General features: G+C 42.8%; 1 protein-coding gene across 4 annotated transcripts; it reads left to right on the forward strand.

The window, feature by feature from the left end:
- The first annotated feature begins 458 nt into the window (after window positions 1-458).
- Window positions 459-11,569, forward strand: LOC139331995 (SHC-transforming protein 1-like). Of its 4 annotated transcripts, none has more exons than XM_070963673.1 (14): window positions 459-766; window positions 995-1,073; window positions 1,168-1,730; window positions 3,980-4,050; window positions 6,032-6,092; window positions 6,189-6,308; window positions 6,434-6,487; window positions 8,418-8,469; window positions 8,571-8,697; window positions 9,092-9,284; window positions 9,848-9,920; window positions 10,366-10,414; window positions 10,505-10,652; window positions 10,751-11,569. In XM_070963673.1, the coding sequence occupies exons 2-14, from the start codon at window positions 1,022-1,024 to the stop codon at window positions 10,877-10,879; spliced, it is 1,692 nt and encodes a 563-aa protein (XP_070819774.1). In that variant the 5' UTR covers window positions 459-766; window positions 995-1,021; the 3' UTR covers window positions 10,880-11,569. The 4 variants fall into 4 exon arrangements, with proteins under 4 accessions (XP_070819774.1, XP_070819749.1, XP_070819766.1 ...); XM_070963648.1 differs by having other exon boundaries at window positions 487-766; window positions 10,309-10,414; XM_070963665.1 differs by having other exon boundaries at window positions 644-766; window positions 6,437-6,487; window positions 10,309-10,414; window positions 10,751-11,018.
- The last annotated feature ends 6,547 nt before the right edge of the window (window positions 11,570-18,116 follow it).

Below are 18,116 nucleotides of genomic sequence, written 5' to 3' on the forward strand. Positions count from 1 at the left end.
TGCAGTATGTAAAACCCTCTTTAGTCGGCATATTGTTCCGATAGGGATCAAACAGAAATGCAAATGTCTCACTTAAATCTCCTTCCTCTTGTGTGCTCATGCAGGTCATCTGAATCATCAGTGCGTTAGGTACACTATGGATTGTCTTTTATTGTGTAAATCAATTCAGTCTGAGCTATTTCCACAGTGTGTGCCTTAATTTTCTGAAATTAAGAGAAAATTGATAAAGCCAAGCTAATAATGTACTAATAACACACTTTAACTGCATCTCTGAGGTGCAACTGATGTTAGAGGAGACGAACAGAGCACTCGTGTACTGTATTGGTTCTACTTCAGTGTGTAAGAGTGTGTGTGAGTGTGTGTGTGTGTGTGTGTGTGTGTACAGCATGAGTCACCCTACCCGCCTGTGATTGGATAGTAGTTTATGGGTGAGGGAGGGGGAGAGAGCCTTAGGGGCCGTCTGTCAATCTCTCCTCTGCTCCATTCACACGTTCATCTGCATGCACCGTCATAGAGAGACAGAGGAAGTGAGCGAGAGCCTCTCATTCATAAAAAAAAAAAAGAAAAAGTTCATTCATAAAAGCTGCACAATATCTGCTGCGCCTCACAAAGAGAGGGGAGGAAAGTTGATGTGGAGGTGAAGCTGAAGTGGAAGCCTGCCGACTGACCGAGAAAGTCTGGTCAGTGGGACGGGACTGTGCTGAGCATGACTGGAGCGGAGCAGACTGGACTTTAGTCTCCACTGGACATCCCCAGTCCCAAACTGGTGAGTTGAATCTACTGTAACACAAAGGAGGAATCCCATCTGATAGTCTGAGGACACAGGACGAGGCGCAGTAAGATCAGCTGATAATCAGTTTGACTAAAATGATCAACTTAATGCATTTCATGCTTCTATTTTGTCTCCTACTTCCAGTCAAACCTCTGTGTGTGATTACTGTGCTTGTTAGTCTGATTCTTGGCAGGTTTTTCTTTCTTTCTTACTTTGTCCCAGTGCTCCCCTTTGTCCAGCTCCCTGATTATGAGAGAGCAAACCTTTCCCAGGTTCAGATCACAGACAGGACTCTTACCAGGTAGCTCATCACTTATGTCCTCCTTCCAGACATAATCAGTGTCATGAAAATCACCGTGCTGCATATCTGATTCGAGCACTTTCATCTTCCACAGGCATGCTGAAGCGCACCAAGTACAGCCGTCTGCGCAACGATTCGCTGACGTCTCTGGAGGATCGGCCCCAAAGAATGCTGCCGCTGAAGAGGGACCTTTGCTTGGACTCTGACTTTGCCCAGCTGGATCCTGGGACGCCTACACACCACGGGCCGTCCACTCTGAGGGACTTCATCCCCCGCATGGCCAACATCCGATTGCAAAGTCCCGGTTCCCTGCGGGGCCTGAGGGGACAGATGAACGCAGCCGGGGACAGAGCCACGGATGGACACAGTGGCAGACCCCTGTCCAGATCAGAGTTGGACTCGGGGTCTAATCAAAGATTTTGTAGCCAACCTTCCCTCAACGTTCCCCCATCGACTGGCCAAAACCTAACTCACTCGGCTCTGAGCTGCACAAAGAGACCCATCACACTGCATCGGATGGCCAGCCTCCCCTGGACCCCCAGCTGTCCTCCCTGCTCGCAACACAGAGACGGGTTGTGCTGTTTGAAGACTTCCTCTGCAGCAGATGACTGTGCAGCGGTGCGGACAGCAAACAGAGCGGTTTACCATCACATCAAGGTACCACATGTTAAGCGGTAACAGTGCATGAAGACACACTGCTGTGGACAGACACAGATCTGCAAACTGCAGCTAAGTGTGTGTGTTTGTGTGTGTGAAGTTCCTTTGTCCAACTGATGTTCATGTTTTCACTTTGCCTACAATTCGCCTAAAATTGTTGTGATGTGACTAAAAGAGCGTGTGTCAGCTTAAAGCTTCTTCACTTCACACCATGCAAGAAGGTGCAGCTGACCGCACATCCAGGGTCCCAGCAGAGAGTTGAGGTACACTGTTTGATTCCAGCCTTTGCCTACACAAACACAGGTGAACACAGGACACACACACACACACACACACACACACAGACACACTCTGTCTCCCTGTGCTCTATCCACACAATCACACTCACTTTTGCACATGCACCCCCTCCCTCTCAGATAGAGCTTCCTGTGTAGGCAGTAGTGACTCATCCTGGCTCTCTGCTCCTCTCTCTATCTGCTCTGCTTCTGTGTGTGTGTGTGTGTGTGTGTGTGTGTGTGTGTGTGTGTGTGCGTGCATGCATGTGTGAATGAGTGCATGTGTGTGAACGTATCCGGTATGAGCAGAGCCCATGCTGTCCTAGAACCGGAGGTGTGTCCACATGGGTGATTAGGAGCGGGGCCCGTGAGCTGACCGCTGATGGAAATGAGAACGGATCGTCTGACCGTCCTCCATAAACAAGCACACACATACATTACACTCCCTCCTGCCCACTCACCCCACCCACACACACACACACACACGTATTGATTTAAGTCTGGTCTCCATCAATGAACTTACTCATCCTGCCTCCAGCCTATAGGGTCTGCTCTGCTGAGGCCGGTGGCCAATAGAAGTGGGGCTGGCTAACGTGTATCCGAGCACATGGCCTAAATCTTGGACGGGCTGTAACACAGTTTTGGTCCATAAGCACAGCTGTATGTACATTTAATGCTCCGGCGCTCTGTGACCGAAGCCAGCAGCTGTGAGTGTGAAGGAGAGACTTTCACATATGTGAAGGTGCCACACATTTTAAAAGCAATTCTAAACATCACAGGAAGCTGTGATGGTTTTTAGTGACTCGTCAGGATGAATCCTGAGGCGATTTCCAGCAGGTCAAAGATCTGTTATCCTGTGAAATATCTCAACATCTGTGTGCTGGATTGACACCAGATTTGGGACAGACATCGATCCTAGACGATGAATCTTAATGACTTTAATGATCCCTGAACTTTTCATCTAGCGCCATCTTCAGTTTGTCCAGAACTTTGATTTCTGACCAAATACCTGAAAACTGGTGATTCAGCCTCAGCTGTAGTTTGTGCTTTGTTCTAATTAGCAAATATTAGCATGCTAACATGCTAAATGGAGAGGGTGAACTTTGACCTGCTGCAGATCAGCATGTCAGCATTGTCCCTGCCAGTTTGGCACGTTTGATTTTTTACAGATTTTTGGGGAGTCCGACCAAAGATTGCTGCAGCAGTCAAAATGTAATGTCAGAAACGATAAGGTTCAGCCTTCTGCTATTTCTCAAGAGGGAAAATGCAGTTTTCCTCTTGCCAAGTCCAGTCAAACAGGCTTTTCCTTGAATCTGCAGCAGTATTTATAATGCTCCTTGAGCAGCAATTTAGGTTTTTGACATCGTGGGGCACTACAGATGTACAGCTGGCTGTCATCTGCAAAAGAAACTCAGTATGTAGTACAACAAAGCAGCTGTCTGGGATGCTGCAGACTATAGCAGTTTAAATAATTACTTTTAATTTTCCAATATTGTATCTCCGTCCTTTCTGATTTTCTTCCAAGCTTTAAGATTTTTGGAGTTCAGTCCCAGTCGGACCAGATAGTAGAGTTACACAACTCTGGAAAATTCAGTTAAACTTGAATTTTGACCTCAAAAATCTGCTGGAAAATCAGTCGCTATCAATTAAACAGCTGTTTAATGCACTGGAAAAGACGGCCTTGTTCTGTGAAATGTGTGATGACATGACCCATCAAAAGTCAACTCTGCAACTCGACTGCAGAGGGATTTTCCTTCCTTGCATAATTTTTACAGGCTTGAAGAGAGGACGCTACTTGAGTTAAATCAATATAAAGTAAAAGAGAGGAAACTGAGAATGGAGAAAAGTCAGGAAAAGTCTCCTGTTTCCTGTTAATCGTCTCATAGCCCGTCCAGTTGTCTCTCAGCTGAGGGAAAGGGGATGGAAACATGAGCGTTGTCTGTATCAACGGCTGTTTTTTTTGTGTTTTTCCAGTACATGGGCAGCGTGGAGGTTACCCAGTCCATGAGAACCCTCAACTTTGACACAAGAATGCAAGTCACACGGTAGGAGGGCCACACACACACACACACACACACACACACACACACACACACACACACACAAATGTACATCTAATTGCTGACACGGTCTCAGAATAAAACTATGCATGAAAAAGCTGATGTTTTGCATGTAAACGGAAGAAGACAAGAGCAAACGTCTTTACCCTGAATTCATTTAACATATATTTGCCGAGCCAGACATGTGTGGCTCATTTAAAAAAAAAAGGTTTCAAAGGGGGAAATCAAATTAAATGTATAATGTTTCATAAACCAGGGCTTTTTTCCTCTTCGCTTGATATTGACATCCCAGCGCAGGATGCCAAAAGCGCCGATGGACACAGCAACCTCTGTTCACGACAATGGTGCTGAATGATGGGGCAGAAAATCCAATTAGAAGAATTTCCTCCTAATGATCTCTCATGGTCTTATTAAGAGAGAGAGAGAGAGAGGGAGAGAGACCTCAGTTCATTTCATACAATTTGTTTTCCAGGAGAAGAAAAGCATTTCCTGGAAAAAGAAAATAGTGTGTGGGTGTTTGTTCGCTTTGACCTCTCTGACCCAAGAGTCAGATTTTATTTTTTATCTTTTTAGGAAAGAGCTCACTGATAATCAGATCAGTCAGTATCTCTTTTACAGGAGTCTGCTGGTCAAGAGCAGAACACAGACTACAGAGCTTAAAGCATTTCCACAGACTTAAAATCAATTTGATAAAATAAGAAGAAAAAATCTGAGATCACAAAACACATGAGATCAGGAGGATAATGTGGGATTTCTAAAATAAATAAAGTACATTCAGATCCTTTCATGTACTGTGAAGCTCATGCATGCAGAGGTGTTGTTTCTTGGGTGGTGCAGATTGCAGAGTTTCTGCTTTTTCCCCACTTTACTCTGCAAAAATATTAAGTAAAATAGAGTGTTCAGATTTTTACTTGAGTAAAAGTATGGAGGTATCTTTATCCAAAATGTACTGAAGCGTCAAATGTAAAAATACTCATTACTAAATAATTATGATTGTGGGTCATTATTGCTGAAGCGTTAATGTGCCAGCAGCGTTTTAATGGTGTATCTGGATGAAGTGGAGCCAATAACTAAGGTCGTTTCCTTGAGTACGCTTAAGAACAGCTTAGAGGTACTTGTACCTTACTTCTATCTTATGCATCTCTATACTAATATTTCACTACATTTCTGTGCTCTTTGCTTCACTACACTCATCTGATGACTACAGTTACTTTTCAGGTTTTTCATAAAAACATTTACATTAACAAAGTCTGAGCTTATAAAAGACTTGTGACTGCTCAGAAAAAAGATTTGCACAGTAGGACTTTGTTTTTTACTTTGTCCCACCACATTAATCAACTTAAGACCCCCAGATTTATCTTGTGACCAACCGCCAGGGTTGAAAAGCACCGGACTAGAATACCTCACTGTGTAAGCAGCTACGTCAGTAAAACGCTGCACACACGGATGCATCAGTATTAACGCTGTCAGGATTATTTTCCTGCAGATGTACTTTTACTTTGATATGTAAAGGATTTTGAATGCTGGGTTTTTACTTGTAATAAAGTACACTTAAATGTAGTGGTACTTTTACTTAAGAAAAGGATCTTTTTGTATGTAAAATCTCAATCTGCAGTAGAGTTACAATATTTCCCTCTAAAATGTAGTACAAGACAAGTATAAATTGAATAGAAATACTAAAGTGAAGTACAAGTAAGTTCCATGCTTGAGTAAATGAACTTATATTTGACCCCTGCGTGTAGTGCTACTTCTTAATGTGATGTTACAGTGTGTTTTATTTTACTGATATGAGCTCCTTGTAATGTCGTTTCCCTCCTCTCATACGCTCACATGCAAATCACATGTTAGCAGAGCATGCTGGATCACAGATGTACAAAGGTATCTCTGTGTTTGGTGTGTGTGTGCGTGCATGTGTGTGTACATGCTTATAAACTTTGTGTGCGTGTGTGTGTGTTTCTGAGTGCAGAGAGGCAATCAGCAGACTGTGTGAGAGGACATCAGCCAAGACAGCTGTGAAAGCTAAAAGGGTGAGTTACTACACACCCACACAAACACACACACACACACACACACACACACACCGATACACAGAAATAACCAGAATAACTGTGACTCTTCATCAGCCCGTATGCAAGGCGCTGTCTGCTGTTCTGGGTCGGATCGACCTTCATTTTTCTGGGAGCAGGGTCATCCTCGCCGTCTCCACAGACAGCGTGACACTGATCGCCGCCTCCTCCTTACAGGTTACAGCTTCAACACGCTTAATCTAATCACATCTGTCACACATCTGAGCTGTTGAGGCATGGAGTGGAAAAAAAAAAAAAACCTCCTCTGCTTCCGTGTTGTTCTTCTCTCTTCTTTTCCTCAGAAGATTGCCCATCACCCCATGCAGGCCATTTCCTTTGCCTCTGGAGGAGACCCAGTACGTTCATGTTCTCAAATCTTTCACATGTTCATGGCCAGATAGGGACACAAACATGCACATGTACAGTGAGTAATTTCATTTAGTTTGATTAAAGCTGCAGTTTGCTGCCAACTCTTGACCTCTCTTCACTTTCAACTGGTCACGCAAGATCTGAGAAAGTGAGACTCTGGACTGATGTGACAAATAAAACTAAAAATCCTTCACTTTTACTGCTGCTCACAAGCGTAAAAATAAAAGCTATTAATAAAATTTCCTCGCGGCTTAAAAATACCCTTAAAGTTAATGGTAAGAGTTCGAGCCCCAAAGGTGTCTTAAGAGTAGATTCTTGATAACTGCAGTACAAAAGCAGAAGTGAGCACACGTGTTGAAAAATATCCTTCATCATGATGAGTCATAAGATATCTGAAGCAATAAGTATAATTCAGAGTAGTTTAACCTGCTATTTGAATTTAATCTAAGAGTTTGCAATGATGTTACGCCACTTTTCCTTGTTTTGTTTGCATTTATGAAGGATGCAAGCAAACAACATTAGAGATTACTCTGATTTTTCTTCCCATGCATCTTCACTGTCTGTACTTACGTATATCCATGTGGTGCTAAATTCACCTTATTATAAGATTTCTGTGATGCACCTCCTCTATCAGACACATTTCCTTCCTGTTTCAGTTTGGTTTTCCATGGCAGCCATTTGATTGTTATTATTGTATATTATACTATATAAAAACTGTATAAAAACTAGATAACTGTCAATCTCACATGTTACTTGCAAATAGAAAAGGATTTTAAGGATTCCACACAGATAAAATTAACTTTTATCCTTAAAAGTAATAATAATAATTACATATTTTGGCAGAGTATCACTGGGTTAAATATAAAGCTAATGCATTAGCAACAAGTCATGAAATCCTCATGATTTAATACAGCCATCAAGGCCGGTGTGTGCTTTCATTGTCACCTCGCCAAGCCAGTTTCAAACTAATTACTCTTATCTGTTTTCCTCCTCTTTCTCTCCATGCCCACATTACTTCCAAATGACAGAATTTGCATTATTTTTCTGAAGGCTGAATATCAGAAAAAAATCAATGCAGTTCTGTTAATGCCTGCACAGCCAGTAGGACGTGTCAGTTATGAGCTGCTGTCTATGTCAAATCCTGCTTTACAGACTGCTTGACAATCAAAAACTCTTGTTTATGTTTTGCTCAGCATCCATGAACTCCCCTTTTTCAGCTCAAACAAACAGTGAATAAAATTCTGATACTGCGAGGCTGCACTGGCCAAAGATTAGAGAAGACAGGAGGGTAGTCTCTCTCTGTGAAACATGGATGGGATTATAGTTCACTGTTTAATTAATTAGCTAAAATAATCTTGTAGTGTGCTCTCGGCCTCAGCTCAATTGGCTCGGACACATGGAAGATAGCGGGGGGATTAAAATCAATCTGCCACAGAGGCTTTGTGGTGACACACATTCAGCTGACTCTGCTCTTGTACGAATGTATGAATGTATAAACAGTGAATCCACACCGATGATCATTAACTGAAAATGTCTGAATGTGCTGCAAACTTAGGAATCAAAAAGCTGATTACTGGTCCCAACCAGCAGATGTGCAGGTTATAAACTGATCTGCAGACTGTGAGGGGGCTTGTTAATGAACGCGTACACAGGCATAAAGAGAAATACAGGAAATACCTTTAAAGCCAACTATGTAACCTTCCAAAGAGGGAATAACTGGAGTTTTGCTGCTGCAGCCTCACTTGGTCTGGCGTGACCATTAGCTTAGGTTAGCTAACGTTAGCCAACTTTAGACAGATGGGGCTGTGTAAATGACTTTATTACTTGTAATTACCATGTGTTGCCACAGTGGCTGCTGTTCAGCAGAAGTTGCATAGCCTCGCTTTAAGCCACGCTGTTCTTGTTTTTTGTTTACAGGACATGGCAGATTACATCGCTTATGTTGCAAAGGACCTCCTCAATCAAAGAGGTAAGGGGCAGTTCATCATTACAGAGGGCCGAGCTTCCACTGCACTTGTGTTTTAGTGTCTTTATCACGGACAAAACACCCCCCCTCCATCTGTCTGTCAGCATGTCACATCCTGGAGTGTCCCCAGGGTGGAGCCGGCGAGGTTATCAACAGCATCGGTCAGGCCTTTGAGACTCGTTTTCGCCAGCTTCTCAGCCACACGCCATCGCTCCTGTCCACCAGTCCCAGGTTGTCCTTCCGTCTGGTGTAGCTGTCTTATGGGTGTGACACCACAACGAAAATGTGCTGTATATTTCACCCTCCGTCAAGTTTTATTCTGCAAATTCAAAAGAATCTGTGCTTTTGATTTCAGTGTGTCTCTCTGTCTTAATTCAATTTCAATTCAATTTTATTTATTTGTACAGCGCAAAATCACAAAAGTTGTCTCAGGACACTTTCCATATAGAGCTGGTGCAGCTTTTATCTACAGAGACCCAACAATTCCCTCAGGAGCAAGCACTTGTCTTAGTATTGTGTGTGTTAGTGTGTAGTTGTGTGTGCATTATATTAGTAGAAGTTGTGGCGGAGCTTCTCCACAGCAGAGGCCGTGTGACGTGAACATCAGATAACTTCATGTGTGCAGGCCAGCAGTTACACTCTGTCATAAGTGGAGCCCAGAGGAGACAAGACCAGACCAAAAGGCCAAGCAGGAGGGTGAAGTCAGCGAGAATCGAGACTACTACAACATGATCCCAGGAAAGATGCCACCCGCTGGGGGAATAGAGGACCTGCGGCTCGCAAGGGGGGAAAACAAAAGAGATGCTGACCCTCAGGGGGTGAGAGTGAAACGAAACAGCAAAACACAAACAAGGAGCTTGAAAAGAGAAGTTTGAGTGCAAACAGAAGGTCCAGCTTGTGGACATAATGTACTAACATTGTGTAATAATGTACTAACATGTTGTTTTATATGCACTGCATTGTATTTTATAGCAATAACAGCTGAGTTTGACCTTGTGTTGATGGTTTTGCCGCCTCTCTTCTGTCAGTAGCTCCCTTTATTCAGGATGAATTCACTGAGCACATATGTTTACATACTTTGGAGCTGCCTTGTTCATCCCACGGTATCTGTTGGCCACTGAGCAGAAGCAGCTGAGCTTTAAGCGCATCACTCAAGGACACCTCAGTGGCTTGTAATAAGGAAGACACAAACACTTGTCATTCACTTCCCAGAATGTTTGTGCTCATCTGGGAACTGAGTCAGCAGTTTCCCTGTCATGAGCACACATCTCTAACCTTTAGGCCGCCACTGCCCCTCGAGTGCACACACACTCGCAGACACACACACACAAAAGCAAAGATCTCTGTCTTGTGTGCATGACTCATTCTCCCTCTGTTGCAGGTTTGTTCGTCTCAGCCTGTTTCACTGTATGAAAACTGCTCCATCACAGAAGAAACTGCAGCTCCACCTGCAGGTAAAAATCATCAGTACACTCCCAGCCCGAGTTCACCACCACTACATCACACAGCAGTTAACGCTTGAATGAAAAACCCATAGTTTTCAGTGTTATTTGTGCTACAGTATCAGAGCTGTAGAAGAAGAAAATTAGCATCTGCAAACTTTTCACTTAATCATGTTTGATCAACTCCAGCTTTTCTGTATTAGAGTTTAATTGGAGATTCAAAATCTGGAGCTGATTTAAAAGGATCTTTCGGATAAATTGAGATTAGATTTTAAGAGAAGTCTAGATTCAACCTATTAATTTAACACTCGATGCAACAGAGCAGCAAGATAAAAGTCTGGTTTAAACTTAGTCCTGGGTGGAGAAACCCACCCTGGCGTGCTGTTATATTCCTCTTCAGTTCTAACTCCGTCAGTGGAATCTGAGCTCAGTGCTGAACAGTGCGCTCCTCTCCCAGAGACACGGATCCAGGACCTGATCCAGGAGGAGGGCTGGTTCCACGGCAGGTGTGTAATCAGCATCCCTGTACCTGAATGACCCACTTTAATGTGTCCGTGTGCTCGTGTATATCTCCCTCTTTGTGCCCTTGATGGCAGGTTAGGAAGAGAGCAGGCGGAGTCGCTCCTCACCTGCAGTGGGGACTTCCTGGTCAGAGAGAGCAGCTCTGCCTCTGGTCAGTATGTCCTCAGTGGTATGGAGGGAGCCACCGTGCGCCACCTGCTGCTGGTCGATCCACACGGGCAGGTAGAGCTGTGCTGTTGGATCTCGAATACACATGCATGAGGAGCGGAGAAGAGCGGCAGGCTTTAACATGCAAACCCGTGTTTTTTTTGTGTGATCAGGTGCGGACCCGTGACCAGGTGTTTCTGAGTGTCGGTCATCTGGTGCGTTTCCACATGGAGAACCAGATGCCCATCGTGTCCGGAAGCAGCGAGCTGTGTCTGAAACAGCCAGTCCTGCAAAGACAATAACACACGTATTCATAGACTGTCACATGTGTACATTAGCCTTCAGCAGCAGGTCTCAGCAGCGCTTTGTTGGAGGCTCAATGTGCACAAGAAATGAACATTTTAAACCCATTCAACATTTTTAGCATCTTGAAAATGTTGAATCCACCAAGTCCTGTCAACATGTGACATAGCATCCCTGAATATCTTATTATTCAGTCATTAAAGTACACATATTGTGCAGCATATGTGTAGAGAACTGTTTGATTTTTTCCTAACACTTGTGCACACTCCACCTCGCCCTGTATTGAGAACAGCTGCTGGCCTGCAGAACATCCTGTCTCTGTCTCTCAGGCTGAATTTGCTGGTGTTTACTCAAACTTTAAGCACAATCACTGGTGTCGGGAGGAAATTACCAGAACGTTGGCAGACTTTCAGAACCCTTTTTTTTAATCGGCTAAATTTGTCCTGTGTTCATTTATTTTGATTTGTTGTTGTTTTTGTGTCCCCATTTCCCCTGCTTGACTTTGGAGAACAACTTTTCATCCCACTTATTTGTTCCGCTCTGAATGTAGAATTCAAATGTGCTCTCTGTCAACAGAATCTGCAGAAACAGATTTGCAGTTTACGCTCAGATAAGCTGGAAAATATGCAAATAGTAATGTCTGTATTCCCCATAAAGTGTAATCAAATACATCTTCAGTACTTTTACAGAATGGATTACTGCACTTTGTCTGTTATTTCGTTCTTGATCAAACCCCCAAACACAAAAACACAACTCGCTCCAAGACACCTCTTCATATCACACAACACACACATTGGAATAAAAGTAATAACTCTGGTGAACTGGCAAAATATGAATTTGTGGTAAGACGTGGCCAACAAGGGCATTAATATGATTCCACCCCCAGTCATGTGCTGCATGGCTACTTTATTGTGCAGTATAAAAAGGAAAGTATAAAACTGTTACTTCAATGTGCAACTTTAGAGAAGTTACCTCTATGCACCTCTTGCACTGGTTTGTCCTCAGCAAACTACACGTGTGCATTTAGTCAGACGCATTTTAAATGACAGACACATAGAAACAATCAGTTCATGTAAAGAAAACATTCAGAGAACATAAAAAAAGTCAAAGTTTTATGTCTCTATGTAGCTCAGACATCAAAGTGCCATTTGTTGTCTTACTGTGGCGGAATCCAAGGTGGCATTACTGCTTCCTGTCGTGTTTAACAGCCAATCAGAATGCTCAATGCCATGTGCCACACAAAGAAGAGGAAGGGTTTATTCCCCTGGTATCAAATGTGAGCAAAGACACAGGAAGAGCTGCTGGTAAGACTTTTGAGACACACAGATGCACACACCGTCAGCTGCAGAGAGGAGACTGAACACTTTGCTGTGACTTCCCCGTCTGCTGCTTCACTTCGGTTCTGCACAAAAAGTGAAATAAAATGTATTATTTGAACTGCATGTTTAAGCTCAGTATGGTCATAGCAACAGAAGAGGCCCATATGGTTTCAGGTTTTCTGAACAAATCATCACCACCTCAAGGGTTTCACTCAATCATACACAGTAGCAGAGATGGTGTCAGCCTGAGAAACCACCAGCTGTGGTGGTTGGATCCAATTAAAGTGGCTGCTCCATGGAACGTAATGTCAGGACCTTCCCTTAGAGGTTCGGCTCTGTCATGATAATGTCTTAAACGTTCACCATCACGCCTTCTTTGAGCTCTGCTCTTGGTCTTTACTTTTAATTTGACCAAATAATATTCACTGTGAGGTAAAACGCCTCGCGCTGTAGAAACACAGAGTGGGTGGAAGGACATGCCATCAGCAGCAGATCTGCCTGCTCAAAGCACAGTATTGCACATTTAATATGGAAAAATCTAAAAATTGATAAAAAAAAAAGCAAAATAAGTATCATTCCTTACAGTTTAATGGAGTTTTGACACCCTTGGACAATCAAATAAAGTCAGTTATAGCCATAGGAAACACTATCAAACTGTAATTATAATTATATTCTTCATCACTTCCTGGTTCTTGTTGGTTGGTTGTTTTTTAAAATGGCCTTTCTAATTGGGATTTTAAAAGTAATATCTGATCAGCTAAATACTCCTATTTCAAATGGTTGTGATTAATAACTGAAAAAGCATTTTCTTTCATCAAGATCTTCCTGTGACTCCAGTTTGAGCCCGGACCTGGAAGAAAAAGTCACTATGGAAACCAGGTAATAATCTTTTTAACAGGCCAGTTTCTTTGCGCCACAAGGTGGCGCTATTAGTCTTTACAAACGCTCATTCCCTGTCAGCGTTTACCAAAATATGTCCTCTTGATTGGTCAAATACTCTCTGGCTAGGTTTCTAAGGTCCTCCATTTGTTTATGTAGACATTGCATGTCTCTGTAATCCTCTCTGTGACATCTCCATGATGAAGTATGGAAAATATACAGGATATATGTTCTCAGCACTGATTGAAACCACCACAACATCCGGCATTTCTTTGCTGATTTCAGTGCTCTTGAAACAGATGTGTGTCTGAAGGAGCAGTGAAAATGACTGGTAGTAAACAGCCTATAATAATTGCTGCAACACTTCCCCCTCAGTTTTCAGCAGCCTGTCACTTGCAGATTTTGGTGAAGCAAAAGATGACAGTGTGCTGAAAGTATGCAGTTGACTTCTTTCGGGCTGTGGCCCCGCTCGTCCTCTGAGAGGCTTGGAGGGTCTCGCCCACATTAATCACCCTCAGCCCAGCTTGTTAGGCTGAGATCAGGGAACCACTGGCAGCTGATGGGGAAAGAAGCAGCTCTGCTAACGACTGACACACAAAAAAAGATAAACACTGATAGGGTATCTGCAGAAAAACAACACTTAAAGCCTCTCTGTTCAGATAATTCTGTCAAATGTAATCACAGAACTCACATGCTTCTTAACTTCCCACAATCCCTTGCTTCTGGGGTGTCAAAATGAGGGCTAATCTGCTTTGTTACAAAGAACAGGAAATGAACGTGCTCGAAATGCAATGGCTGCTTTTTCCTGAGCAATTAAGCACAAGTTAAACACGAAAATGATAACTGCGTCTAATCCGACTCAATCAGTCAACAAACAGAAACTGAAAGTGTCTCCCGCCAAACTAAAAGTCGGATATGATTCTTGTCCATTAACATGAAAGCTATCATAAGTGTGAAATGAAGTGATTGTTCAGCCGAGTGCAGTTATTTCTCTGCTTTTAATGCGTCCCTCAGGATTTTCTCTGAGTAACACGGACCTCGCCCAAAACAACTCCCCAAGAACAGCCATGGCCTAGTTTGTGATACCATTCTCTCAGACTTGTGAGGCCTGCTGACGGTCACATGTTGTCAAACCTGTGAGGTCACCGTTTGACCTCTGACCCCCTCATTAACATTAACAAGGCAGCAGCTGGCAGCCAGTGTGCTTTTACTGTATAAGCAGTTCTGGGAGGAACATGAGTCGAGTCAGGATTCCCCTTGAAAAGTAATCAAGTTGCTTGTTGCACGACTTTCACAAGGCGGTCGGTTAATGTTGCACCTAAAACAGCAATAGTTTACTGACAAAACGGGTTATTAACATGATGCTTTAATCATCAGTACACCGTGTGTTCAGTGCCGAAGGGACGTTTCATTTACTTGCATTGAAAAATACGTATATATATTTATATGGATAACCATTTTTTGTGCATAAGATATAGCAACTGCAGCAAGATAAAACGAATGTTTTTTAAGTATATTTAATGATTTTATACCTTTAGCACACTTTACATATATAACTGAATAAAGATATCACTTGAAAATCAATAAATAGCACAAAAAAATAAGTGAAAAGGGAGCAAAAAAATACAATGAGAAGAAAAATGTAATAATCAAAACGAATAAATCACAAACACAGAACAGAGTCCAGCACTCAGTCCTCACAATAGATTAGTTATTCTCACCGGAACTTCCAATAACTCCCTTCAGCGTCGCCATTTTGAATGAAATCCAAAACAATGTCCTGGAAAAATGCTTAATGTACACAGTTTAGGATTTAGAGATACTGGAAAAGAGGTAATCTGAGAGTGCTGAAGCATTCATTGCCCCAAATTGGTGATAAATAAGACAACACTGATGAGTCAACCATATATTTATGTACTTCATGTTCGAAAACCATCTTTTTTTTCTTAATTTCTTAAAGGGAGCTGAGTATAAAAGCAGCGCCAAACCCTCAGAGGACAATAATTCAATTTGTGACCGTGGTAGAAAAGCCCAAGACTGAATAACTGCTCGTGTTTTCTCGATCTTCTGCTATAGTAGATCGAATAACAAATCAAGCAATTTAACAAGTGAACTTAAGCCTGGGGGAAATTGGGCCACGCTTTTTTAAATTAAAGACTAAAACATTCGTGATTTACTGAAAAAATAATTTCTGGATAGTAAAAACAATCGATAGTTGCCGCCGCACTTAACCTTTGTAATCATATAAACCACAGACCAAACTCACTGAATATTTTCCAGTGACTTCTTCTAAATGGCCACAGCTCTTTTTATGATAATTTAATTAAAAATCATCGCTGATAAAGTCATCAGCTCCAGCGATAAATTCAAACATTATTACTCATGAGTTCTTCCACTTTCACAATAAAACACTGAGAGCTTTTAAGCTTTCAGCGCAAACATCCTTTGCTCAGCAGGTTGATTATTAGAGACTCTGCAGTAGCATCTTCATCTCTGCAACCACATGCTGCGTGCGTGTGTGTGTGCATGTGTTCGTGCATGTGTGTCTTTCTTGAACCCAGCCAATGACATGACACGACTCTGACACAGGAAATGATAAACATTCAGTATAATCTTCAGGTTCTGTGGCTTTGGTGCAGATCCAGAACATTAAAAAGCCTGAACTCTTTGAATTCCTTTATAGTGCTCATGAGCCTGAGGGCATTAACATTAAAGACACACACACACACACACACACACACACACGCTTGTGCATATGACAAAGCATTCCCAGACCCCGAAGTGCCTTAATGGAACAATTAAAGTCATAAAAAGCGCCCAGAGTACGAGAGCATGAAATTGTTCCTCGTTTCAATGTTATCAGAGTCACACAGAGTTCAAATCTGGGAGGAAACAAAACAAGACTTGGCCACTGACTGGGCCGTGTTGCAGCAGTTACAGGCATGCCAAAATCCACACGTATGTTCCTCCAGAGACAGCGCAGCAGAGGAGGAGACATGAGTCATGTGAGGTTCGCAAACAAATGCGCACAAACAGAGAGACGGCCTGGTTTGTGAGCCTGGTTCTGTTTCCTGTATCCGCAAGTCAGGGACCAGTGAGGGCATGGCGTGGAGCGCAGCGAGCCAGAAGTCTCTGTTAAATGAGTATACAGTAAGTTGCTGTTGGCCGGAGTCGGTGCAGAATAGATGAGTGTGTGTGTGCGTAACCCTCACAGTGATCGCCTCGCTCCTCAGCAGTGCTCTACTTGAGCTTTTACCTCCCTCCACTCTCAGGCCTCAGCCCTCTACCCCGGCTTAGCATGACGGCTTTCTGAAGCTCTGATGGGTGTGTGGACTGTTGGCTCTGTGAGCAGAAACACACACAATCACATGCGCAACACACTGCCCTCAAGCAAAGCATGGCCTGGAGTTTCTTTACCTCGTCCAAATCTTCATCTTTCCACTCTCTTTCTTTATCATTGCCCCTTTGGAAACTAGGTCAGGTTCAGTTCATGCCATTAACTTCTGCTCCCAGTGTATGACTTTATGTGTGTGTGTGTGTGTGTGTGTGTGTGTGTGCATGTTCACGTTCAGTTTGCAGCCATGCTTATCTGCCATTTGGCTTAAGAACTTCCTTGAAAATGTTTGTTTTCATGCCCCGTGCCGGTGGATTGGACTCGAGTCTGCATTTGTGTGTGTGTGAGAGACACTGTGATGATGAGGGGGTGGGGGATTCCAGGATTCTTGCACGAGGCAGCAGACAGATGTGGGAGACTTGAATCAAAACTTTTCTGTTGGCCAACTTCAAAACGCGACTTTTCCTCCAGTGTTGGTCTCTCTTCGCTCTCCATTCCTCTGCTGTTTCCTCATGCTTTGGCCAGCAGCTCACACTTCTCCCTTGGATTTCAAGCAGAGGCTGGGATCAAAACTTGGATTCTTGCAAACACCAGGAGGGATGATTCAGTGAATCTTTGTCATGCTGGACTTTCTGCTCGTGACCTCGGAAAATTCATCACCTTTTAAGCATCTCAAAAAAAAAAGAAGGAAAACCTTAATATTGCTTTTTCCCCTTGATGCTTGGTGACTTTTCCTAATTTTATGAGAATTGCTTAGAAGCATGACTAAACTGTCAGAAGTTACAGACGCTGACACACGACTTCCCCAGCTGCGAAACATGCTTAAATGCATTTCATTTTTATATCCTCATGGTCTGTGATAGCGATTGCGCAGCACAACCCCTCCAAAATCCCAAAGAAGTGCGTTGGGATTTCTGTTATTGGAGTTTTATTGTTCATAAGAGGGAGTTTTGACCCCAAACATGACACCATGCAGGATAATATAATGTGTATTTCTTTGCCTGCGGGTGACTTTTCGGCATATAAATGGGATATATTCGGTCATGCATAGCCCATATAACATTTTATATTTGATTTAATAGCATTACTTTATGATCATTTCCATATTTTGTCACTTTCAACAAACGTGTGAACTCAGTTTGCAGCAAAGGGAAAACTTAAAAACTTTAGTGCTCATTGGGTTTTGATTGGATCAGAAGAAAAAAAAAACGTATTTGAAGGAAAAATTGGTTGATTTTCAAACTATTAACTATGAATAGCAGCTGTTAAGACGATGTTGGTCATTTGTGTCTGATTGCTACTCATGCTTTGATCAAACACCTGCAAAAGCAATGACATTCCTATCAGCAGTGCTTTGTGTTTAGGGCTAATTAGCAAATGTTAGCATGATAACATGCCAAACTATTGTGATGAACATCAGCATGTTAGCATTGTCTTATATGAGCCTTTAGCTCAAAGCACTGCTGTATCTGAGTGCAGCCTCGCAGAGCTGCTAGCATGGCTGTCGACTCAGCCTTGTTTTTACACATACAGTAGTGGGTCAACGGGACCCCAAACAATGAGCAAGCAAAGCCTGTGTCAACAAAACTCAAGGGTTAAGCTCTGTGCCCTCTTTTACATCACCTCCATCTTTTCATCTACTGTATCTTTGCTGACAACCCCTTTCTCTCTTATCGTCCCCACCTCCTCTTCCGTATCTGATAC

Source organism: Chaetodon trifascialis, chromosome 1 (assembly GCF_039877785.1).
Source record: "Chaetodon trifascialis isolate fChaTrf1 chromosome 1, fChaTrf1.hap1, whole genome shotgun sequence".
Classification (NCBI taxonomy): Eukaryota; Metazoa; Chordata; class Actinopteri; order Chaetodontiformes; family Chaetodontidae; genus Chaetodon; species Chaetodon trifascialis.